The sequence below is a fragment of the Aptenodytes forsteri genome, unplaced genomic scaffold, assembly GCF_000699145.1.
Source record: "Aptenodytes forsteri isolate BGI_AS27 unplaced genomic scaffold, ASM69914v1 Scaffold55, whole genome shotgun sequence".
Lineage (NCBI taxonomy): Eukaryota > Metazoa > Chordata > Aves > Sphenisciformes > Spheniscidae > Aptenodytes > Aptenodytes forsteri.
The window spans coordinates 3,855,927-3,879,519 of NW_008796063.1; the positions used below are offsets into that span (position 1 = coordinate 3,855,927).

General features: G+C 35.9%; 1 protein-coding gene across 1 annotated transcript in view; it reads left to right on the top strand.

Annotated features, from left to right (window-relative positions):
* Positions 1–23,593, top strand: part of PHF14 (PHD finger protein 14) — a 171,300-nt gene that overhangs the window by 119,328 nt on the left and 28,379 nt on the right. Inside the window, 1 exon segment of the mRNA XM_019473997.1 lies at positions 16,788–16,901. Coding sequence (XP_019329542.1) covers positions 16,788–16,901 — 114 coding nt within the window.

The following is a 23,593-nucleotide window of genomic DNA, read 5'->3' on the forward strand; positions in this document are numbered from 1 at the left end:
GATGATTTCAGGAAGAGAAAAAAAAGGAATCTTGACCTTATGTTTGAAGTAGTTGAGTTGTGACCAGAAAATTGAATTTTACCTTTGTCTCGCCCCAGAGCTCCTGTGAATGCTAGACAAATGAAAATTTTTGAATGTTTAGTAATTTTTTCTCCTTGTTTGCTGTTGCCCAGCCTGGATCCCTTGGCCCAATCTGCAAAAATGCTGAATTTTCAGACCTGCGGTGTGTGTTACTGTAAGCTGTGTTTTGAAAGTAGTAAGTCTCCGTAATGATGTGGTCTGGACTATTGCAAATTGAGTAATTTAATAGAAACTTCAATCCTTACTCTCCCTGTGTCTTGGCTTCCGCTTTGCAAAATGTCAATACTGCTCCCTTGTTTTAGACATTTTCCTTAGATTTGGATGAATTGTTCTCTGGAGCTGCCTTTTCCTGTCCACTGACTATAGGAGGGAGCCAAGACAGTTAGTTTAGATTAGCAAGGGTTATAGTTTAGGTGGGATTTTCCTCGCTTGAGTACACACAGAAGATGATTGAATCAGCATTGCTTGGACAGACTTTATCTGGGCATTTACTAAACGTCTGGAACAACACATTTGCAATATAGCCAATATCTTTAACATTTTATATGGACAAGAAAACCCTATTTGAATATAATGTATGAGGTTGGCACACAGTGGTAGTATATATGCATGCTTAATCATGTCTTAAATATGTTTTATAGTGCTTTTGTAGGTATTATTCAATGCAATGTGATTTTAAGTAGTTATGTTTAAAATAAGTCTTTCCAAAAATAAACTAAATATCTCCTTATCCATAAAGGTCTTTTGTATTAATTCAAACTTGTTTTGGTTGCATATTCTGACAAAGAGTGACTGCAATGCTTGTAAAGAAACTGTGACCTTAATTTAGTCAGCTTACATCAGAGAGACTGTTGCATCAGAGCACCTTCTTTTGAGGACACAGCATACAAGCAAATGTACTGCCACCATGGCAAACAGCGTTGCAGCTGAAAAATGATAAAAGAATACTGCTAATAAAACTGCTTGCTGATACAAGCAGAACATAATATATTATAAAAAAGTTCCATTTTTACGCAACATTTTTCAACCAGAAGTTAAAGAGTATTTCAAAGTGGTTTACAGCATAACAAATTGCATAGTGTAATTCACTGAGTACATTTGTAAAGGTAGAATCTGTCTTCACTTTTACTAGGTGTGGATATTATGATCTATTTTATTATATGGTCCTCAAGAACGATGGACTTAAACATTTTTGTATGTATTCATATATTTTAAAGTTGGTTGAGGAGAGTTGAATTATGCTATGTAAATCCGATTAGGACTTTGCGTTTTTGTGTGACATGGAACAAAAGATGTTTTTTATATAGCAACTGGAAAATACATGCTTATTTTGAAATCATTGTTGTCTTCCAAGGTTTGTGAGGAGCAGTCAAACATTGGCACTGGAATGTTTTCCTTAAAAATGAACAAGAGAAAATTATCCAAATCTGTAACGCTGTGCGAAGATTTAACACAAGTCCTTACACTACTTAGGCCCTGTTTTAAGACCTTCAGTAATGCCAAACCTTGGCACAGAAATGGATTTCACTATCAAGATCGTAAAGAAAAAAGGGTGAAATTGCAGTGTACAGTAATTCTTATCAGTTGGCTGAAATATTGCCAACTGTGTTTTCATATTTGCTCCCCAGGTATCATATTTAAAAAAAATCAGTTGGCACAGCCTCTGTTATTTTCTGGCAAACAGGTATAACAGATCTATGTAATGAATAATTTATACCATAAAATGTTCCAAAAATAATCAGTCTTGAAATTAACTTAAGATGGGACTTGATTTACGAATAGCAGATAAGCTCAGCATAAAGTTAGTTGGTATTAAATCCCCAATTTAATCCAAATAATCAGATACACTTAGTTGGCAGAAGAACATTCCCATAGTGTAAGTGGGAGTTGGTATTATCCCCAATTTAATCCAAATAATCAGATACACTTAGTTGGCAGAAGAACATTCCCATAGTGTAAGGGAAGCTTAGGTTTTAATGAAAAAAAAAAAGTTTAAGCACTGTGAAATATTTCTGGAACGGATGTTTATATTAAATATTTTATTTCTGCTCCACATCAAAATCAGTTCTACTAGTTCTAATACCCCATGTTCCTGACTGCCAGATCCTCATCATCACCAGTGCTTGTACTTCTTAGGTGCAGCTTAACTGTATCAAAGAAGTGTAGTAAAAAATGGACAATACAGTAGAGCATTGTCTTTCCCATAACCTTGTCTGCACAAGTCTCTTTTTGACTGGTTAAACAGATGATAGTACATCTAATACCAGCCAGAAGTTTAAAGAAATTGGAATACAGGGATCTTTCTCTTAATGAGGTATTGTTCCAAATGCAAAAACAGATTTCTGATTTTGAAGCATAACACTGGGGTAGATCAAGGAGTATTAATTAAAATGTTTTAAAAAATGAAGTACCAATTAGGAGTGCAAAGTGAAATACATAATTTTTTCTTGCATTAAACTTTGTCAAAAAACAGCAGTTAGAGTAAACCTGATAAGAGTCTGTTTTCCCAGTGGTGTATTCTTAGAAAATTATGATTTAAACTATGCACAGCAGTTTTAAATAAGTATTTTTGTCAAAAAAGCCTCATTTTAGTGGTACTTGGTCCAAAATTTGTTTGGTTTCCAGGATTCATTTTCTTCTTCCCCATATTTTTACTTATCCAGGGAACTGAAGAAATCACTTGCTGCTTAACTTCATTCACTTGTTTTCATAAACAACCCAACAACGCAGAATTTTTTCCAAAGCTGAAACTTTACACACTGTTATAACTTCTTTTTCTTAATGGGAGAGCAGTAGTATCATTTAATGCCATCCATAATGCTGAACATTTTATGACAAAAGCAGGAGGAAAAAATGTTTTGAATACTACTGAAGAGTGATTCGTTCTGGTGTTATTATACATACACACCTTATACTACCTTTAAAATGAAGCAAATTATTTTTTCAAGAGGCTTTGTAAGTGTCTCACAAATCAAATTATTACTGAGGTAGTCCTGCTTTTCATAAGTTGTCTTGACAATTTTGCTTTTTTACGACTAAAAATATGTTACTGAAGTAAAAGCAAACAAGGATGGCTGAAATTAGAAACAAGCTTGGTCATTAATTATCGCTTTGCTTAAAATACACACCCATGCTTAATTTCCATTGGAACATTTAAGAGGTACCCGATTAGTAAAGTACTAGACTTAAAAAAATTTAAATGACAAACACAGCATAGTGATTATACATTTTTAACGCGTCTAATTTGAATATACACAATCTAGTATTTAAATGACTAAACCTCTAGTTTAGATGTGGTTTAGTTTAGATAGAATAACTATTACCTACTCTAAGGTAGTGGTTAAGGAAGCAAGATCTCTTCGTGGGCAGCTGTTAGAAACGCCACTGGTACTCCTTACCTTCTTTAGGTTATGCTTCTAACAAAATCTGCTTACAATTACGGTGTATCTGGGAAATAGCTCTTCTACTGAATTGTGACTTACACTTCCTAAGCCATGACAAAATGAATTTACAGCCTACGTTGCCCGCTACTGTAGTGCTGAGTGGCAAGTAATCTCTGCTGCGACCTGTCTGCAATTGGGAAAAATCCAAAAAGCAGCTAGCATCGTGTTTGAAGTAAAGCCACTAAACCTGGTTTTATGCTAACGCAGCGTGAGAGAATAAAAAACGAGAACACTTTTTCAGCCCTGAGCAGCACCCCGCAACAGGAAGATTTTATACCTCCTCTTTGGTATGCAGCTATGCGTACTCTCAAAGGATGTGAGAAGGCTGATAGAGGACTAGTGTCTAAGAGGATGGGGGGATGCTTGCTCTTTAAAGAACTGGAGGCTTTCTCTTTCTTGATTTTGAAAATCAATTTCTAGTTATGTACAATATTGAGCAGCATTGTGACAGTGAATTTTACATATTGGAGATGCTACATTGAAATGTAGAAGACATGGAGATAGAAGTTTTAACCCAAGTTTTCTCTGTTTTACATTCCTTTTTAAGTGAAGTCACAAAAGGAAGATACACGCGTGTGAAAGCCACCAAATTGTAGCTGCCGAAGCATCATAGCTTACACCACTGATGCACGTTCAGATCTACTTCATCAATCCAGTTTTCCTACTTCTAGAGTTCCTAAAATAATGAGCCTTTTGAGTATTGATAATTAGGGGCTTCATGCTGACAGTGGAGTCATAAACAAATTTACCAATAAATCATAATTGACCATTACTACTTTCTATTAACAACCCTATTGGAAATTTTCATTGTTATTTGCTTAATTAGTAGAACACATGTTGATCTGAAAGCGTCTGAAAAAAGTGTGAATGAAAAGCTTGTAACTGACTTTTGAATTTTTTAACCTTTTGAGCCTTGATTAAATTCTCAGTTTAGGTGATACAAGCTGCCAGGAGGGCAGTATTAAAAAACATATCCATTGTGCGTAATCTTTTCTAATTTGAATATTCATGAAGAATTGAAGACTCGACAGAAAATAGCAAAAGGTGTGTGCTTTGCAATGACAAACAAAGGGAATCCTGAGAGCTGCAAAGGTATATCTGGAGTCTGGTGGCATCCCATTCCACTCTGATTTTGCAAAGTAGTGTTCTGTTGCTACCAAATTCCTGACATAAATTTCTTTACCTGGAAATACATTTCTTGCCTTATGTTTTATATAGAACTAGAAGGTATGTAATTAAAGAAGAATTGTATATCTTAATTCCTCACTAGTCCAACTTTATTACCCTGCAAATTATCTTAGTACATCACCTGTAATCATATTCTATATGACGGAAGAAGAATTGGATCTTTAACTGTTAGTCTCTGGATAAGATCTGATCACATCATAGTTGCTTAATTACCTGCTCATGTTTACTCTCAAGATTGACTTTATTTTACAGCCTTTCAAAGAAATGCAGCCATATATGTCACTTTAAGTAATGTGTCACTCATCAGTATAAGTTACTAATGCTGCCTGGGCAAAATCTAATCATATTGAACCAGGAGAGAGAAAGGAGAGGGGGGGAAGAAACCAAAAAAATGCCATTTTATGAAGTGCTAAGCGAGTAATGAATTTTAGCAGAGTCAAGATTTGCTTTTCGTCGTCGTATTAGATAGTGGTAGTGAGGCTTAGTCGCCATTCTCAAATAGAGATTCTCTTAGTGCCAGCCACATTTAATCACATTTTGCAGAAGACAGCTGGGCATTGCCTATTTGTGCTGTGTCAGCCACTTTCTGTGCAAAGGAGTGTCTCATCGCTTGGATTTTAGCATTCTGTAGCGGAAAAGTTCCCTCTTCTTAAAATTGGCTCAGCAAATAGCTTGTGTGGGAATATAACTGTAAGAGCATTACAATCAGATCTACCAAGAAAAAGCACAAATATTATGTGGAATTTTAAGATGGCTTTTGAAAAGATTTTCACAAAATCTTTAAAATGTATAGTGCATTGTTAAATTCTGGTAGCAATTAAGTTTATCTTAGATTTTTTAGTAAATGTGTCTTTGGTAACGGTTAAAAATTATTATCTGGTTCAGTGGTTTGAAACGCCTTTGGGCACATTTGAAAAGTCTTAAGTGTATTTCAGCTGCGTCAAACAGTACCAAAAGATTTCATACGTGGAAAACCTTGGAATCTGTAGATATCAAGATTTCTTCTAGCTACTAATCTCATGAAGACCGAAGGGGAGACGGTATCCTTTCAGATGTGGTATAAATAGCCAAAGAAAAGAAGTGTCAAAAAGGAAATAGCAAGATAAATCAGTATTTATGGAAGGTACACACAAGTGTACTTAGAGTGGGTTAATCACCTCACATACTTATTTTTGGAAATAGAAGGGTGTCAGCAGATTGATATAGTCATTGACATAATGATTATTAAATGTGTAACCAGTCCTGTGCAATAAATGAGGATACATATCAGGTAATGATATTTGCAAGTATATTGTGTATTAAATGAATATGCAGTTTGTCCTACCATTTTCTTCTACTGCATAATATCTCCGCTGCCTGTTTAGGTTGAAAGTATTGCAGAAGGCAGAGGAACTTCAGAGCAAAATGATGTTATACATACTTTTTTTTTTTTTTTAATTGCTGGTGATAAGGAACTTTTTGAGAGTTATTATAAGATGTCTGTATTCATGTAAGGATAGCTTCAAGAATCTTACATTTAAAAGGTAATTATGAGAAAATACACAAAGTTTGAGATTTGGGAGCTGTGATTTATTAATCTGTTATTAATTCTTTCACTGGAATGACCTATAGACCTATGGTTGTTTATGTGCTTTCTGGGTACAGCATAGACAGAGACTGAAAAGCTCCTTGATATAAAGTAGAAAAATATTCAGAAGACAATTTGTACCCTTTCTCAGGTATCCTGGTTAATATACAATGAATCATTTTACCCACTGATTCATTCTTCCATGCAAAGCGACCTGCTTCAGCTAAAGAATGGTAAGATGGCTTAAGCAATCCCTTGGGAAATATGATTTTGAACCCTTTTAAGAAGAGGAAGAAGGAAGTGAACCAGGATCTTCCCTGTGATGGTTGAATGTGTTCACCAGTTAATTTAGGGCAGCAATCAAACCATCGTCTAAAAGTAAGGCATTAAGTGTGTCTGTCTTTTTTCTTTTTTTAATTTAAAAAAAAAGAAAGAAAGAGGGAGGGGGAGTTGTTAGACCCCAGAGAGCTTTCAGTGTAGTGAATCTCAAGAGGAGGAAGGGAACTGTTGGTAAGCCAGGGTAACAATACTGAATTCTGAATAAAGCTGGTATTTAAAATACCCTGTTATTTTGAACATTTCCTATTCATTAGCTTAAATGGTTCTACATTCCAGTATGCTCATTTTCATGGATCTTCATCTGAGGTATCTTAGTGTGTATTTATCTTAGGATTTTGGTTAAGATCGGGAATGCATTTTTGAAAGGAATCACCCAGTTGCCACCAATTGCTACGCTTTGGTTCACACTATGGCGTGGTCTTGAGTGTGCAAACCGGATTCCTGTCAAGGGACACTAAAGCTGAGGATATATTCTGACTGCTAATGAGCATGCCGTCTCTGTGACCAAACTAGTCGTATCTTCGAAACATTTATAGCACATCTGGCTGATCCTCAACACCAACTGCTTTGCTCTACAGAGCTGTTCCCGTTGCTCCACAATAGTTACTGGTATGAAGTGACTACTAAAACCACTCTTATGTTTGCTGTATCAAAGGTATATTTATGGTTTAGTTTCATTGACTACAAAAGTTATTTCATTCCTATTTTGATAAGAGAATTTGTGGAATTCACGTGTCAGTAGTCTCAAGGTCGAAAGCCAAAAGTTAATACACGGATATATACTGCTAGGGTATTAAATTTTATCATTTGTATGTTTTTATAAGCACTGTATGCATATGTTTTTAACTGAAATAATCTGGTCTACAATGTTATTAAGCAACTATATTTAAGAGTAAGGGACTTGGTGTGTGTTTTCTACTACAGAGGAGAAACATAAAAAGGTAGATATAATCTTAAAAAAAAAAAAAACGGGGAAAATATTCATGCCTCCTAAAACAAGGCAGTAAAGTTGACATTTCAAGTGAATTTAGCCTTACCATTCCATGTATCATTTATGGTGTTCTTAATTAGGGAAGAATGAGGAATTTCCAGGCCTTTCTGAGGATGCTTTAAAACAGCGGCACTAGCTGTGACCTTTCAGTTCCTGTGGGCTCAGCAAAAGATGGCTGATTAATGTCACATCTTAAACTGTGTCAACTGGGCTGTTCATTCCCTTTTTAGTAAACAGCCCGTTGTCAATGTGGCTCAGTTTGACGGAATAAAATATCCTTGTGTTTTAGCTGGCTACTTTATATTAATAAGAATATGTATCTCTATTTAGTAGTATAAAGTTACATGGAAATTTTCTTTAATTACTCTAGTGACTAGCCTAAATGAGTAAGTCAGGGGCACCCACAAAATAGCGTTCCTAACATTTGTTTGAAGCTTCTTAAAGGATGTCCAAGAGATTTTTTAGTTTGGCACATTCAGATGTTAGAGAGATCTGAAAAGGAGGATATAAGAAACATTTTTATAGAAAGCTTTTCTATAGATAGATTGATTCTTTAAAAATGTTTTTATAGCCTTGAATTAATATTTTATTTTTCTGCTTTATCAGTTGAAAATAAATGATGGCAGTTTTTAAGAAGAGAGGGAGGGGGAGGAAGAGAGAGAAAAGCAGGATGGGAAAAAAATAATGGGATTGCAAGAAGCGTCCTTGGCATAGAAGGGGAAATGTGAGCACACACACATTCATAAGAATGAGAAAATTCCACTTGGAGAGAGACACAGAAGCCCTTATAGGGGATAATGGGGTGAATTAAGAAATAGTGCCGTGGCAAAGTGGAAAGAAGGATGTGGAGGGCACACAGAGAGCCTTCCCCCAGAGCAGGGTAGAGTGTTTATAGAAAACCTCTGAAGCACAGGCAGATAAGTGAGTATATATAGGATATAAGTAAAGTTTAAGGAGCTATAAAACTTGCGTAATAAACTTAGACTGCAAAAAATTATGTACTGTGCAATCCATTTCTGTATTTCATCTTGTTACTGGAAAAAAATTCTGGAAGTGGGGAGATAGAAAACCAGTCTGATTTAATAAGTAGCCTTTGATGATTTTGTGATGCTTTTGGTGATCACACATTTTAATATCACTCTGTTTTGCATTATGTTGGGAAAATCTGGACTTCAAGGAGCTGAAAAGCAAGAATCAGTGCTGATGAAGATGTAAGGAACTAAATAAATATGACTTAGAGGACTTCTCAAAGAGGAAAAAAAAACCAACCCTATGAATGTGCTGACCCTGTCTTGAGAGTTAAGTTAGATGGTACAATTTAAAGCTTTGTTCCAACATCTGACAGACACACTCTGCATGCTGATGCATAATATCTGAAGATTGTGTGCTTGAAAGAAAGCCTTTTCTGAGCTACATTCTATTTTTGTAGAATAAAGCAGCTGCTTTTTGGAGCAGAGATCTTTTCAAGTGTTCAATCTTCTAGTTCAAGTTGAGTATTAGCCAAGTATTGTGAGCAAATTTTGTGTATGCTTTCTCCCAAGCTGCTGAAGTGGAGTAAAGCAAACTACTTCGACCATAAATTGTGCAAATGTGTAGCTTGACCCCAAGAGGTGGAAGTAAGTTTGCTGCTGTACCTTACTCCCAAATTGTCACTGCCTCAGCAATCCAAGAGCATGGAAAGTTTGGGGCAATTTAAACATGATTTGAAAAGAAATACAGATGGAGTAAAACTATCTTTTAGAGAGACTATATGAATGGATTGCTGTGGTCTGCCCCGATCATTTCTGACGGAAAAAAAACATTGCTTAAGGAAACAGACAACTGCAAACCCAAATGTAGCCTTACTCATGGAGCAATTGTAGCTGCAGTACTGCCTTCCACAAGTAATAGCAGGTGGCTTTGTACATTTGTTGTTTAGAAAATCTTGCTTTAAATGTTAGGCGTAAGGTGCCCATATCGTTCTGTAAATATGTTGAAGTCAACAATTGCAGTTACATGCAACATACAGCTACACAGTAAGCGCCACACTTACTGTGGCCGTAGATGCTTGTGATGTGTTTGAGAATTTGTTTTGCAACTTTTGGGGTTTGTTTGTTTTTTTAGATGGGGGGAAGAAGTATCGGAGAGATCAGAGCTGTACGAAACGGGCACAGGGAAGTTGAAATATCCTGATCCAGCAGTAATAAATTATGTATGTATTTTCTTAAAGAGCTTTTAGAACTCCATAAAATAACTTCTAAAACTCCATAAAATATAAAATTAGGACAGAAATTACTTTCTAGGCTATAGTATATGCCTGTAACCTAATCCATAATAAGAAAAAATAGCAGGACAATATATAGGAAGAAAGTGGTGTGGACAAAAAAAGGAAAAAGTATTGAGTTACTCTTATATGCAGCGATAATGGCATAGTACAGCAGTCTTGCCAGTATATTAATATCCTGAAAAAGGATATTAATATAAAATCTCTTGCTCTGGTGCGCCAGATAATTACCAAATTATGCAAGACATAGAAGATTTAGCACAATAAGGATAGATACTGGCTTTTTCCCTTTATTGAAGAAATTCTAAAAATTTCTGGTGATGATGTTCATGTTCGTACACAAATTTTTGCCAATAGTTTGAGCCATACTGTACCTGTGATCAATGGCTTTAATCCGTGACAATAACAGGAAAGTTGTATTCCTTTGCATTATACATGTGAGATGAGATTAGTGTGGTGATTCTATATTTTGAAGTTTAATAGCCGTTTTTGTATGCTAATGTGGTTTTATTAATTACAGTGTTTTGAGAGTTGATTTTGAATACATTTCAGAGAATTCTGGGGTCAGGAAAAGCAGCTATTGAAAGGGTAGCTAAAAGAACAGCTTTTGAATGTTGGGAAATAATGAATGATGAGAAAGTAAAAGGGAAATACAATAATCTAGGAGAGTTTGATTTGAAAGGTGGAGAATTCAGTCCAAAGAGAGGTAGGATTAGTACGCTGAGTAATGGAAACGTAGAAAATATGTGAGTTAGAAAGGGGAAACTAATTCAGGTTCCAGAGGTCAGTGAATGATAATACCTTCAAATGGGAAAATGTTCTCCTGTTTGCTGTTTCTATTTGCATGTGATAAAGTTGGAAGAAAAAATACGAAAAACATTATTTTGAGAGTGCTTTTTCTAGCTTTAAATATATGTAAATTACTTTTTTTCCATTTGAAGAAGGAATCCAGAGAAAACACAGGACCCTGTTTCCTTTCGTACTTTGTTCAAACACTTCTAGTAAAATACTAGCAATAGTAGCATCCTTATTTTAAAACAACTGTAGAAGTGGGAATTCGCCCTTTGACACTTGGAAATGTAGGTAGATTTCAAAGATGCAAGCTTGCTTTGTCAGTGCTGTAGTTTATTGAAAGATAGGGGGATAATAAATTGAAACAAATGGGTATTTATTGGAAACTTCTTGTAACTTTATTAGTTCCTTCATATTGCACAGTGTGTTTGAAGAAAAAAAAAATAGTGTGAGGCTAAAGGATGTAATTAAGTTTCTATAATTGGAAAACAGAGAATTATAAAAGGTTTTTCTTTTGTTTCTGTCTTTAAAAGAAGGCAGAGTTTTTAGAGCTAGGTTAAGGTTTATTACCTGAACCGATGTAGTTTCAGAGTCAGCTGAGAATGAGACCTTGTTGTGTTTACAGCGTATAAACATAGAAGTCATCGTCCCCTTCTCAAGAGAGAGAAAAAATAGCCAAGGACATAACAACGGCATTGCTTCTGTGACTGGCAGCGTAGGAGGTTAGCGCATGTACGTTAAAGGTTGTATTTGTAATTTCCTATCTTTGGAGAGGGCAGAGGAAGAGAGGAGATTGTCAGATGTTAAATAAAATCAGCATGAGGAAAGTGACAAAGGCAGAATAGAAAAAGGAAGGGAAATTTTACAGCTGTGGAGCATGACTGGAAAGTTTAAAGCCCGTGTTCTTACCTCATTAACTAACCCAGGGTAAAATCCTAGGAATGGCAAAGTGATTGATCTCACGTGTAAGTAGATTGAGATAAACTCTACATTTCACCTGGGGATTTACTTTGGCCACCTGTGAACTGTGGAGAAGTACGGATACCTCGTCTTCACTGGATTTTACCAAATTCTGGTTAAGAAGTTGTGAATACTTTCAAAGTATGCCCCTGGGGTGTAAGAGAGAATAAGGATGGATAGGAACAGTCAGTCAGCTGATGGAGGGATGTTCAGCAGTGTGGGCTAGAGAGGCACCTTCGGTCTGACCCAGGAAGGCTTTTCCTGTGCAGTACTAAAAACGATACTCTGCGAGGCTACAAGCACTTTAGCACTTCAATAAAAATGTGCTAATTTCTTCCCATAGTCCTTCAGCCTTAAGAAGCTGGCTTCATGATTCAGAAAGGGCTTTTTTTTCTCCTTTTGTACGTCTAAAGGGGGACAAATATTTCTACTTTGTTACTGTTAGAAGTCTTTGTTAGTAACTTTGGCTTCCAATTCATTACTGCAGTCATGTTTTCAGAGCCTGGTGTGAGAGATAAACCCTTTGCAAATGAAGGCAGCATCCATTTTCTTTCTACCTCAGGCCACACAGAATTGATTGGGGTAATAAAATGACAGTACCATGTAATATACTGACGGCTCTTTAATTTGAAAACTAGTTCCAGGCTGATTCAAAACTTGTTTAAAGCTAATTTATGACTTGTGTAATTTTCAACTGGACCAAGGTAAAGGATGATTTATGAAAACTGATGCAGAGTTAACATAATATATTCAAACCTGTCAGCTTGAAATCATCCAGAAAGGGTTTGTGGGTTGATTTGTTTTAATTCTTTTTTACTTTTGTTTTGTTTTAAAGTAGCAATGGCAGAAAAAATAGCGGATGCTTGGTTGGTATAAATACCATTGTAAGACACTATTTTTCCATCGTCTTGTTTCAAATGCCACTTCTTATGCTTTCTAGCAAATAGTTCTCCATTTTCTTCAAAATCAGAAGCTGTGTAGAGTTTCTGTTTCGTATGAGTCAACATCTGTGCTGACGGTGACATGGATTGGTAAACAATTACAGTATTTTGTTACCGTAACATTCCCTATGAATATACATGTCTGTACGTACATATCTGTATCATATTTACATATACAATATTTATCTATATATGTGTATTGTATTTAATGGTCTGGTTTTTAAAAAACAAAAAGTAAAAATAGTCAAGTCCTCAAATTAAGCCACAACATCAGCATAGCATAAAATGTAAATATTTTCCTCTGCAATCTATCACTGCTATGTAGCTCACAAATGAAATCCACATCTGTTCTGTATGCACTATTGGTTTTTCAGCGTACTGTATCAGTGATACTTCTGCACAGCAAAGGACAAAACTAAAAGAACAGTGTTTGCTTCTATTGCAGTAGATGCAAATAGCAAATACGCCAAATGGGATGAAGGGGAGGAAAGAACTGAAGGCTTTGAGGGAGGTGCTACAGTTGGATGCACCTTGCACCTTTGATTTCTCACCTCCTACCAGTCATTGTCGCCTTTGATCTCTGCTGACCTGAATTTAAAAAAAAAAAAAAATGCTGAATATCCAAGACTCAGAATTTAACCAGCTACACTTTTGCGTCTGCTGCCAAGACTAGCGAGCAAGTTCCAACCCAGGACTAGCATATCTGATTTGTTATGTATTTGTGTCAACATGTAATTCAAATACTGTTTTTTTTGCAGAACTGTGATTTATTCAAGCCAATGCTGTTGTGGTAGCTTAAACTGCGTGAACATTTAGGTTATATGAAAAGAGACGTAGTTCAAAGCAGGGCTGTCTTTCTTGCATAAACATAGTAGAATGTCAACACATTTCATGTTTGCTCTTCAAGGTTTCGTAAGTCCAAGAAGGATCATGTTCTGAGGAGCTTTGAGCAAAATCATCATTGTGCAGGAAAAATGTAATTACTGAGCACTCTGAATTTATTTGTTTATGATGCACATAATTTATTAATTAATACAATTAAATATTGTGATCCATTAGACAGCTGTCTTGATCTGTCCAACTTGAAAATGCAGATATGTGAACTTTCACATGTAGGTTGTAAAATATTATTATATTTTAATGAAACGGGAAGGGCTTAAGCACTAGAAAAGATGTGTACCAAATTACTTATTGTGTAGGTTACGTGTCCATGAACAGTCATGTCTATCACTGCTACAGTTGAGGCTTACAGATCAATGAGAAGCGCCATGGACATGGTTTTGATCATGCAAGGCCTTGAAAAAAGAAAGAAGTGACTTTTTGCAAAGTCAGTCCCGTATGTTATGACATAAATAACAATTAGGAAGGACAAGAGACTAATTTTAATTATTTTTGAAATACGTTTTTCCTTTTAACACTTCTTCAATAAAAAATGTTGTTTTAGGTCAGAGATACAGATTTTTTGCTTTTCTTTACAAAAGTAAATTATGCTAATAGTTTCTCAGGTTGTTTTATTTGCTGAGTACAAGTCAAGGTACCAGGATTTGTTACCAGAACTATTGCTCATTTGGCCATGTACTCATAACACACTGAGAAGAAGCTTTATGAAAGTTCTCACTTGCACCTTGCAGTATTTTTATCGTTGTACCTTATATGAAAGGATCTCATTCCACTTACTGAATCTGTTTATTTCTGAAAGCTGTAGTTCACACGTTGCCGATCTAGTTCAGAGCAACATAGATTGCCTTTCTTACATATGTTCAGGATCTATACAGTTTTCCTAAGAAGTGACAGCAGTGTGAAAAGAGATAATAAAACCAGTGTAATTGGAAAGGGAGACGCATTTTCTCAGCTTGGTTTCTGAATAATAAAGTAAATTTGATTTCCATCCATCTCCTTAAAAATGGAAGTATTACATTAGCTAGCTGGTTCTTAAGAAAACTATTGAGAAGGATGGCCAAGCTGCTTGGAAAGAAGATATTCGAGACTTGATGGGGGAAGAGAATCCATGACGTGCTGGTCCTGTTGAGGCAAGAGGAATGGGACAGGAATGTATGTTTACCAAATTGCAGTTGCTCAGACCATTTTTGAAAACCATCATTTATTACTTTCAAAAATCATAAGTAACAAAAAAAATGTTGCTACCATTATCTGGCCACAGGTAATAGCAACACAATAAAAGTTTGTTCAGATACAAAAGACAGGGAGAATTCAAGGAGAGAAATCACTGAACCAAAGAACTCGGATAAGTACGTCATTTTCTTCCAGCAGTTGTGGTTGTTACCTTTGTTTTTGTAAGTAGCGCAGAAGAGCTTCTGGAAACATATCGAGCTGATAAATTGCATGGCAATGATTTAACTTTCCAGTTCTGAAAGAGAAAACAAAACAGTACTGTTCATTACTCAGAGTCAGTTCATGGCTAATTGGGTCAGCAAGAAGAGAAAGTCTCCTCGTCATAGTTCACTGGGAACCAAACTGAGGAGGCCTCTCTCTAGAGGATGTTTGCCTGTGCAAGTCCAGATCTGCTAAGGAAAGCAGCAAGCTGTCAGGATGAACACGATGCAAAGTTTATTTTAATGGCATATAGAGCATGGGGCTTTCATACAGTCGGTAGAGGAAAAGTAGACTTCTATTATCAGACTGCTAGAGATGTTTCTCCTTGTAGTTCACTGTGTTTAGCTGTGGTGTTGATATTCTTTTGAGGAACTGAACTGAAAAATAGTGTTTTATTATTCCTGTCATGAAATTATTTGGGGTGGTAGCTCTACCAAGGTATCTCATTTTTCCTTTTGTTCCACAGATCCAGTGCTTATGCCTATAAAACAGTTCAGTGCAATGGCAGTTGGACTTCATTGTTAACATGTTAATCGATAGTATTTAGTCATTGCTGAAAGCTGATTTTTCCTAAAATGTCTTCCTCATACCGAACCTTAAACTTAAGGTAGTAAGCCACAGAATGGGCCAGAATATCCTTTTTCTAAGTCACAGAGAGGTGGTGCAATGAGAAAGGAATAAAAAGCTTTATTTGAAATATTGAAGCTCAGAAGCTATTTTAAAGGGATTCACCTGAAAAGGTATATGAAATAGAGATACTAGAGTATCCCCCCTCCAGACCCAAAGAGATTTTTCCAACTTTCTAGCCTCCAGCAACCCCCTCCATGTATTAGTTCTTTTACAATATCTGGCCTTAGGTGTGATTCTCCGTGTGATTCAGTGACGGGCGTTGGACCACAGCGTTCACTTTTTCCCTTCCAACAGTCCAGACATACACTGGGCTAAACTGCAAATGCTGAATATTATCGTTACGAAATTTTAATTTACTTTTTAGAGCTTGTTATGTTGAAAAACTTAATAATGAGCTTTGCAGCTTGCAGTTTCCAAAAGTATAATATTGATTTCCTTGCAATTAATGACTGTAGAGAGAAAGTGATATATCAAAAGCACATATTCTGCTTGCTAAGTGACGACACCTAAAATATCTTCTGTAATAAGCATTACAACAAGCAAAGTACAGATAGTACCGATTAATGGATTTTATTCTCTGTTGTAAAATATCTCAATCTATGCAGTTTCAAAACCACTGTGTGAAGCGGTGAAGGTATTAAAGTGGTTTTTGTTTTGACTGATCTAGTCATGTTGCATTGCAAAGTCAAGGTAATTTGGAAAGTAGAATGTAAACTACTTAAGAAATTTTATTTTATTTATTTTATTGTAGTGTTAAAGGGACTAATAGACAGCCAACTCTACTAACTTTTCTAACTTTATCAGGTTGTGTGCTATATCGATTTGCAGTGATTGATAAAATACGTTTGTGTGGGGTTGCTCTAGCATGGTCCCAGCTGTTTTGCAGAAACCTCCACCTTGAATAAGGGGATGAAATGTAATATTCCCTTCCTTGCAGTTCAGGAGCAGGGGTAGGTATGGACAAAACAAATATGCTTATTCAGAACTTTGCAATTCTGAAATGCTATATAGCTATTTAATAAGTCTTATAATGCTCTTGTGAAGAAAGTATTACCATTTTAAGAGAAAACGTATGACAGAGATTTTTGCCTCTGGGGTAAAAGAAGTTGGTCAGGGTAAAAAAAGTAGAGTTTTACACCTCAAGTATTTTTCATTTCTCTGTCTGTGCTTAGAGCGCAGTTCCTCTGAAAAGTCTCATTTTCTTGGCGTGCCACGTCAACACGCTGCTGAGGGGTCTATTTGTCTCTGTTGCCCTCAGGACTCCGAGCCGTCAAATGAGGTGGTCTCAGAGGCCCCAGGTAATGTGGTACCCTCTACCTCAAGAAGTAGCTCTGAAGAGCTGGTATCGGTGGCACAGAAACGTCCAGAAGAGGTAGGACATTCTGTGTCTATTCTTTTCCAAGATTAACTGTTGGGGGATACACGTTTGCCTCTGGTTTTCATGCCTAGTGTTGTTTGACTCATAGCAGAGACTTTTTAAAGCTAAAGCTCAATCTTACCCTCCCATACCAACAACATACAAGACCAAGGTAAATCTCAGGACCTTGATTAAGGGCACCTATAAGCCAAGTGTATTCCATCTGCTACTTTTTAAATACTGTTTCTTACTATCAGTGATTGGGAAAATATTTTTTCTTGTTCTGTCTTTCACGCCGTGACAGTAACAGGAGTCCCGTTAGATTCTGGCAAATTAAACTTTATGACACTAAAGAGTCAGAAGTAAAATCCGTACGTAGGTATGTAGGTAGATGTAAAGCTTTTGTCATCCTTCACTAAATTTAAATACAGCTAACTGATGGGTTGTGCAAAGGAAAGACGCTCACTAATACTGTGCCTTTTTTTGTGCCCTTGTTTTCCAAAAAATGATACTAGATGCTAATTTTATGATGTAGTACGATCATAAGTCCATACTCCCTGTTGTTATAAGAAAAGGTGCTGGCTTGTAAGGTAGTTCCATAAAGTAGCCAATGACTGGGGGTTTTTTCTGTCCCTGCAATGCGTACTTGTCACAGTACACCATAGCTGGAGGTGAAGTTGTCTGCAGAATTCAGACTCACAACTTCATTTTATGGTGTCAATCATCCTTTCAGAGAACCATTATTATCCTTAAATTAACCCTTCCTGTGAGAAGGAAGTCCTTCATTTGGAGTAGCCTTAACATTATTAATCTTGGCTTCTTCAAACAGTTTAGTTATTATTATTATTATTAAAGATATTCCAAGTAGTAATACAAAGACTAATCTTTCCTGCTTTTTTCTCAGATTTCGTTTAACTATAATCTTCCCAGTAAAGGAGAGTATGAAATACTAGCTGTAGGGAATACAGTGCCATTCATTAGTTCTTTAGTGCAGCCTTTAGATGATTATCAAATACCTTCTTGAATTTCTCCTTTCCTCTGATAGTCTTGTCACTTTGTCTGAAGAAGAGGGAAGTCTGCAGTACAGGGCCATGAGAATTCTTAAGAGTGTCTTCTGGATTAAGACCAAATAGGTACTTCACTTATTTTGGAGTATGAGCACATAGTCTAAGATAGAAAGTCAGGTTATTACATCTAAGCAGTCCTGAGGATAGAGTAGTATAAACTTTTAGTAATACTTTTGTTTATATTCTTGAGTAGCAAAGGGACCTCTAGTCTATGGAGGGCCATGGGTTCTGCCTCTTAAGTCTCAGCTTTTTCAACTTATCTCACTCCACTGGAGAAATTAAAATTGAGAGCACAGATGATATTTAAAAATAAAATTAGAGGAAAAGTGCTGCAGAAAGAGGAAGGAAATATGGTTAGTTAGCAAAAGGTGACCGAGAGGAAGATGAGTATGCAGTTTTTGCCTTTGTGGAATAAAAAAACAGCAAAACTGGGGGAGAGAGGAAACTTCAAAGAACTGAAAGATGGAAATACACCTTTTGAATTTTACTAAATATCTCAGTAATAGTTTATGTTGAAGCTGTTTTACTGAATGTGGGGTCATAAAGTATTATACGTGTTTTATAAGGGAATGAGACCTTCTCCAATCATATTTACTGCAGTTTATGTAAAAACAGAGAGAGGTGAGTCAGAAAGAGTTTTGTGGTTGGATTTGCAGGGAACCTTGAGAGGGGAGCACCAGTATGCTGAATTTCCAAATTCAGAACCCACCATGAAACAACCCATCTAAGTTACGCATGGGTAAGTCAGCACGGTAAACAAACATTTGTGAATTACACCCTAAAAAACAGGTCAAAAAAAGTGTTTGCAAAGCTTTACTTCAACTAATGCCTTTTTTATTTCTCATTTTATTTGAAGTCTTCTGGTACATCAATCCCTTATATTCTTTCAGTATCTGCTTAATGAGTTAATATTTGGAACTAACTACAGCAGCTAACTGATGCATTATTTGTATAATAATTTATGTCTCATCTGAATTCAACCCATCAGTATTGGTGAGAAGGTAGTTGTTAAGGAAAAGCTGAAATGCAGCCATGGAAAAGAGAAATAGGAGAAAAGTTTAAGGAAGGCAAAATGGCTAACAGCTAAGGATTTCAGGAAGGTGGAAGAGAATTGAGAAGGATGTGGAAAGTGATGTTCAAAAAGAGTCTCGGACTTGCAAATGTGAGGAGAGACAACTTCTAGTAGGAGAAAGTAAGGAAAATCCCATGAGTTGCCACATTAATTTCTATAAAGTGTAGTTTTTTTCCTGCTTACAATTTGTTTTCCTCTTAGATAGGCCAGTCTGAATCTAACACTCAGTTACTTGTGTCATCAGTTTTAACTTTGTGGGATGTCATTTGATCACTCAGATGACGCTTTGTTTTGCTTGTCCAGTCGTTCCTCCTAGTAGAAACGATGGTTGAATTTTGAGTTCTACTCAACAGGAGGGCAGGATGGCATCCGCTCCTCTTGCTGCCTCCCTTCTTCCCAGCCTCTTTTCATGCTCTAAAATCAGATTTAACTCTGTGTAGGATAGGGACAGTGTCCAGCTATGTGGCATATGACAAAAGCCACTGCAGAAATAAATAGCATGTTGGGTGTTTAGATTTAGATACCTGTGAAATTTTTGTACCTGTGAGGGATTCAGGAAAGTGTGTGTATTCATCGGTGTATTTCAGATGCAGAAACGCTTTGGGTTATAAAATAACGAAACTGCGTTTAAAGTTAGAAAGATACCTTATTCTGTGTTTTCAAAAGCTGCGCAAACGTCAATAAAATTTAAGTTGTATAGATTTGAATGCTTGAATGATTTTAATTAGTATCCATACTAAAATAAGGAAGTTTTCTGTGTGATTGATGAGTTAATACTGTATATATATAGTCTTTTTTAAGAATTGGAATTGAAAACTGGAAATGAAAGAAAAATTTGATGCATTTGAAAGGGGACAGATGTGTGCCATCCTAATTTCAGTGTCATTTCATTAAAACTTCTTAACAGTTTCTTAGGAAACTGTAGAATAACACTGCTTTTCCTAGAATGTTATACTAAATGATATAGTTTTGGTGGCTTCCCTCCAATAGTAATGCTTAAAACAGGAATTTTGTTCCCACAACCCCTTCAAAATTCAGAACTGCACTGTTGTTGGTATGCCCTGAGTCAATACATTAAATTATATCTCTGATATCACACATTCACACCATGAATTGATGAAAGAAAATTCTCTGGGCATGTTGATTATGTAAGATTCAGAGCTTTTAAAATGTTTTAAATGTACAAATACACTTGTTTGAATAACACTGTAATCGTTTGATAAAATTGAAAGGCTGATGAATTAGATTTCATGACCCTTACTCTGTTTTCTGTGGTCACTTTCATTGTGCATCTGGCAGTTGCAGTATATTTAGTAAATATATATTTAGTAAATATATTTATATAGTTTTTTAGACAAATATACAGTGACATTGAAGAAAGTGAAGGTTTGTTGTTAAAGTAGTTTTGCTTTCCCTTTTTCATGTAGTGGCTAAAGAGCAAGACGAGTGGGCTGTATCTTGATACCATTTCTCATAAGCAGCACTTTAATCCACGGGGAGTGATGGTGTCAGTGGTTGGTTATCTAAGTAAGAAGAGACTAGTTTTGCCAGTTCCCTTAAACCTGAGTCTCATAAGAGGCATATCCTCTTCTTTAATTAGAAGTAAAATAGAAATACATGAGTTATGTGTATTAATTTCCTTTGCCGATCCTGTGGCAAATCAATTAATCATGTTTTAATAGTGTAAGCCTAGAGGCTAACAGAGCTGTTCTTTCTGAATGGCTGCATTGCCAGAGCAGTACAGGTACAGATGAAATGCTGTGCCATTTTCTCTCTTGGAGAAAAAAATCAATTAACCAACCAACCCCCTACTTTCCCCTGCAAAAAAGCATGTATGAATGACGTGATGGTAGCATATGAACATGAATAGCTTGTGTATCTGTGGTGCTTTCTGAGTGCTGTATTAAAACTATAAAAGCTGTGCAAAGCGTTCTGATTCTCAACTAAAGAAAGATTAAGATAGGTACCCATTAATCTGTTTCTGAACTATTAGACATTCAGTGCTTGCAGTTTATCTGGATAGAGCAAAGACTTTTTTCCATTAGTAATGCACAGCTGAGTTATAGTGTTTTGTTTTATGGGAAAAGTTGTGTCCCACACTTAAGCCATCTGCCATTAGTCATAAGTATGGTACCAGCAGCTTAAAAGGATTATAGAATTCAGTGTTAAAATCATTGCATTATTCTTGGAAAATCTGGGGAGCCATCTGCATTCTTTCATATACAAGCAAAGGGAATGTTTCTTAATTTTTATGAACATAATTGGCGGCTGATATTATCTTTTGTTTCTTGAGTTACCTTCCTTCCTTGATCTCTGGATAAAACCTTTCCCAACAAGTCCCATTGCCTCTTCAAGTTAGTACGAAAAAAGATTTTTTTAAAAACCCAAAGCTATAAACTTCATCAGCAGAGTGTCCAATCCATCCTTAGGCTATTTTATTACACTGAGGTGTTTGCTTTTTAAACAAAGTGTGATGTAACATGTTCTGAAAGAACTGAATAAAAAGTAATTCCATGGCAAAGCTTGTAATAATGCTCGTGTGATATTTTCTCCATCTGCTATTGTTAGAAGACTGTTAAATAACTGGATTTCCATCACTGACATCTTTCATTTAAGAAAATAACTCAATCATGATGCAGAATAAGCATTGGCAAGAAGCAAGATGATGATTTGCTATCTTAGGGAACACAAGAAAATATTGGAGAAAATACACATTTGTATATCTATCTATATGTGTAAATGCAAAGCTTCTACGCTTGTGCTTGTGAAAAGGCTGTGCATTCTTTTCTAAACTTCATAGGCATAACAGTATTTTCCCTCTGTTCTGTGTAGCTGCTAGCTTGAACTCATTTAACAGAAGAATTGTGTCAGACTGTTGTTGCTATAAATATGTTGTTCTTCGTGACACACCGTGAACTGAAGAAAACAAAATACAGTTACCTACATAGAGTGGGTTGGACTGCATATTTACTCTTGAACACTAAATTTTTTTGTTTAACTTTTAAAGAGCTTTGCTGCTTAGAAAAGTCATTGGAAATTCCCACGCTGTTTGGACCTAGCAGACTGTTTTCTGATGAAAAAACATAAGTGCTAATTTACTAGTTGTTCTGTATAATAGATAAATAATCCCCCTTTATACCAGAAGTTGTAGGCCTGTGATTCTGGAATAGAAGCTGATTTGTACTCTGAACCTGCTGCCACACTGAGATTGGGATGTTCATTTTGGGCAACATCACAAATGCCACATGGTGTACTTTAACAAAGAGAAGAAAATATATTAGGTCATCTGTGTCATCCATCCCCTAGTAGACACAGGATTGATCCCTCGGGTGCATTTGTTAGTGCTGTATTCTGGTTTTAAAACTTCTGAGCGATGGTGGTTTTCACACTTTCAGAGCCTTTTCCTTTACACTCCTGTTCAAAGCACCTTACAGAAAATTTATTGCGCCCCTCTTCTTTGTTTTCTTTGTGTTGCAACTCTTCGTTGCAAGAGATTGCAGATCTGAAATTGCTGTGCATTTAGAATATTTTCTGGTCCTAAATCAGATTCATTGTAGAGAAGACTGAAATTTGGTTACTTGGCTGAAATTTGGTGAGTTGGCCCATAATCCAGCTCCTCGTGTCAAATTGTGGGTTCCAACCATCGGACTCATTTACCAAAACAGAGGAGTTGAGTCACCTATTCAGATCATTTGGCACTCAGGAGATTTGTTTGATTTTACTTTTTATGCTTCTACAACTAATTACGATGATTACTGTAGTTCCCATTAATATTTCATAACAAAAGTGCTAAGCCACGTGCCTAAAAAGCCTTAGAGTCTGACTGTGTTAAAAGTGAATTAACAATGAACAGAGAAGAGAACATAATACCTTTGACTACTGAAGTGATTCCTCTGTAAAATAAACTGGGAAATACAGTAAGCATGCAAATGCTCTGGAGTTAGGAATTCATATTTTCCATCTAATCTCTTCACGTGACTGTTTTATGTCATCTTCTTAATAACAAAACATAAAGGTCGCAAGATGGCTGGAAAATGCTGTCGTGCAGTTCTGCTTTTGAAGTCAAATTTTGTTTATGTATATTTAAGTTGTAAATGGCCTTATGGAATGAGGGCTCCTCTTAGAAGAACATTATTAATTTAAAAAATGAATTAGGTCTGTTTAAAACTTCCACAAATCCAAGACATTTTTCTTTATTTAACCTTTTCACAGTCTCTGCCCTTCTTTAAAGTACATTCAGTCCTATATCATCTGTTACTCAGGAAGGTATTTAATACATGACTTGGCATCATTTGCATTATACAAGAAGATTAACTTTACAAGCTCTGCTATTAATCTGAGTAGCTCTACATATTGACCTATGAAAGAACATAATTAAGTTAGCTTAATTAAGTTAATTAATTGTTACACTCTGATGAACTTACTATTGAGAGGAAATTAAAGGCAAATAGAAAATGGCATTCATTGGTTTGAAATCATATTTTAAAGGATTTTACAAAGATACATTATATTTAGATGACGAAAATATCTATTGTGTAATAACCAAAGCAGAAGCAATTAAAAATGTC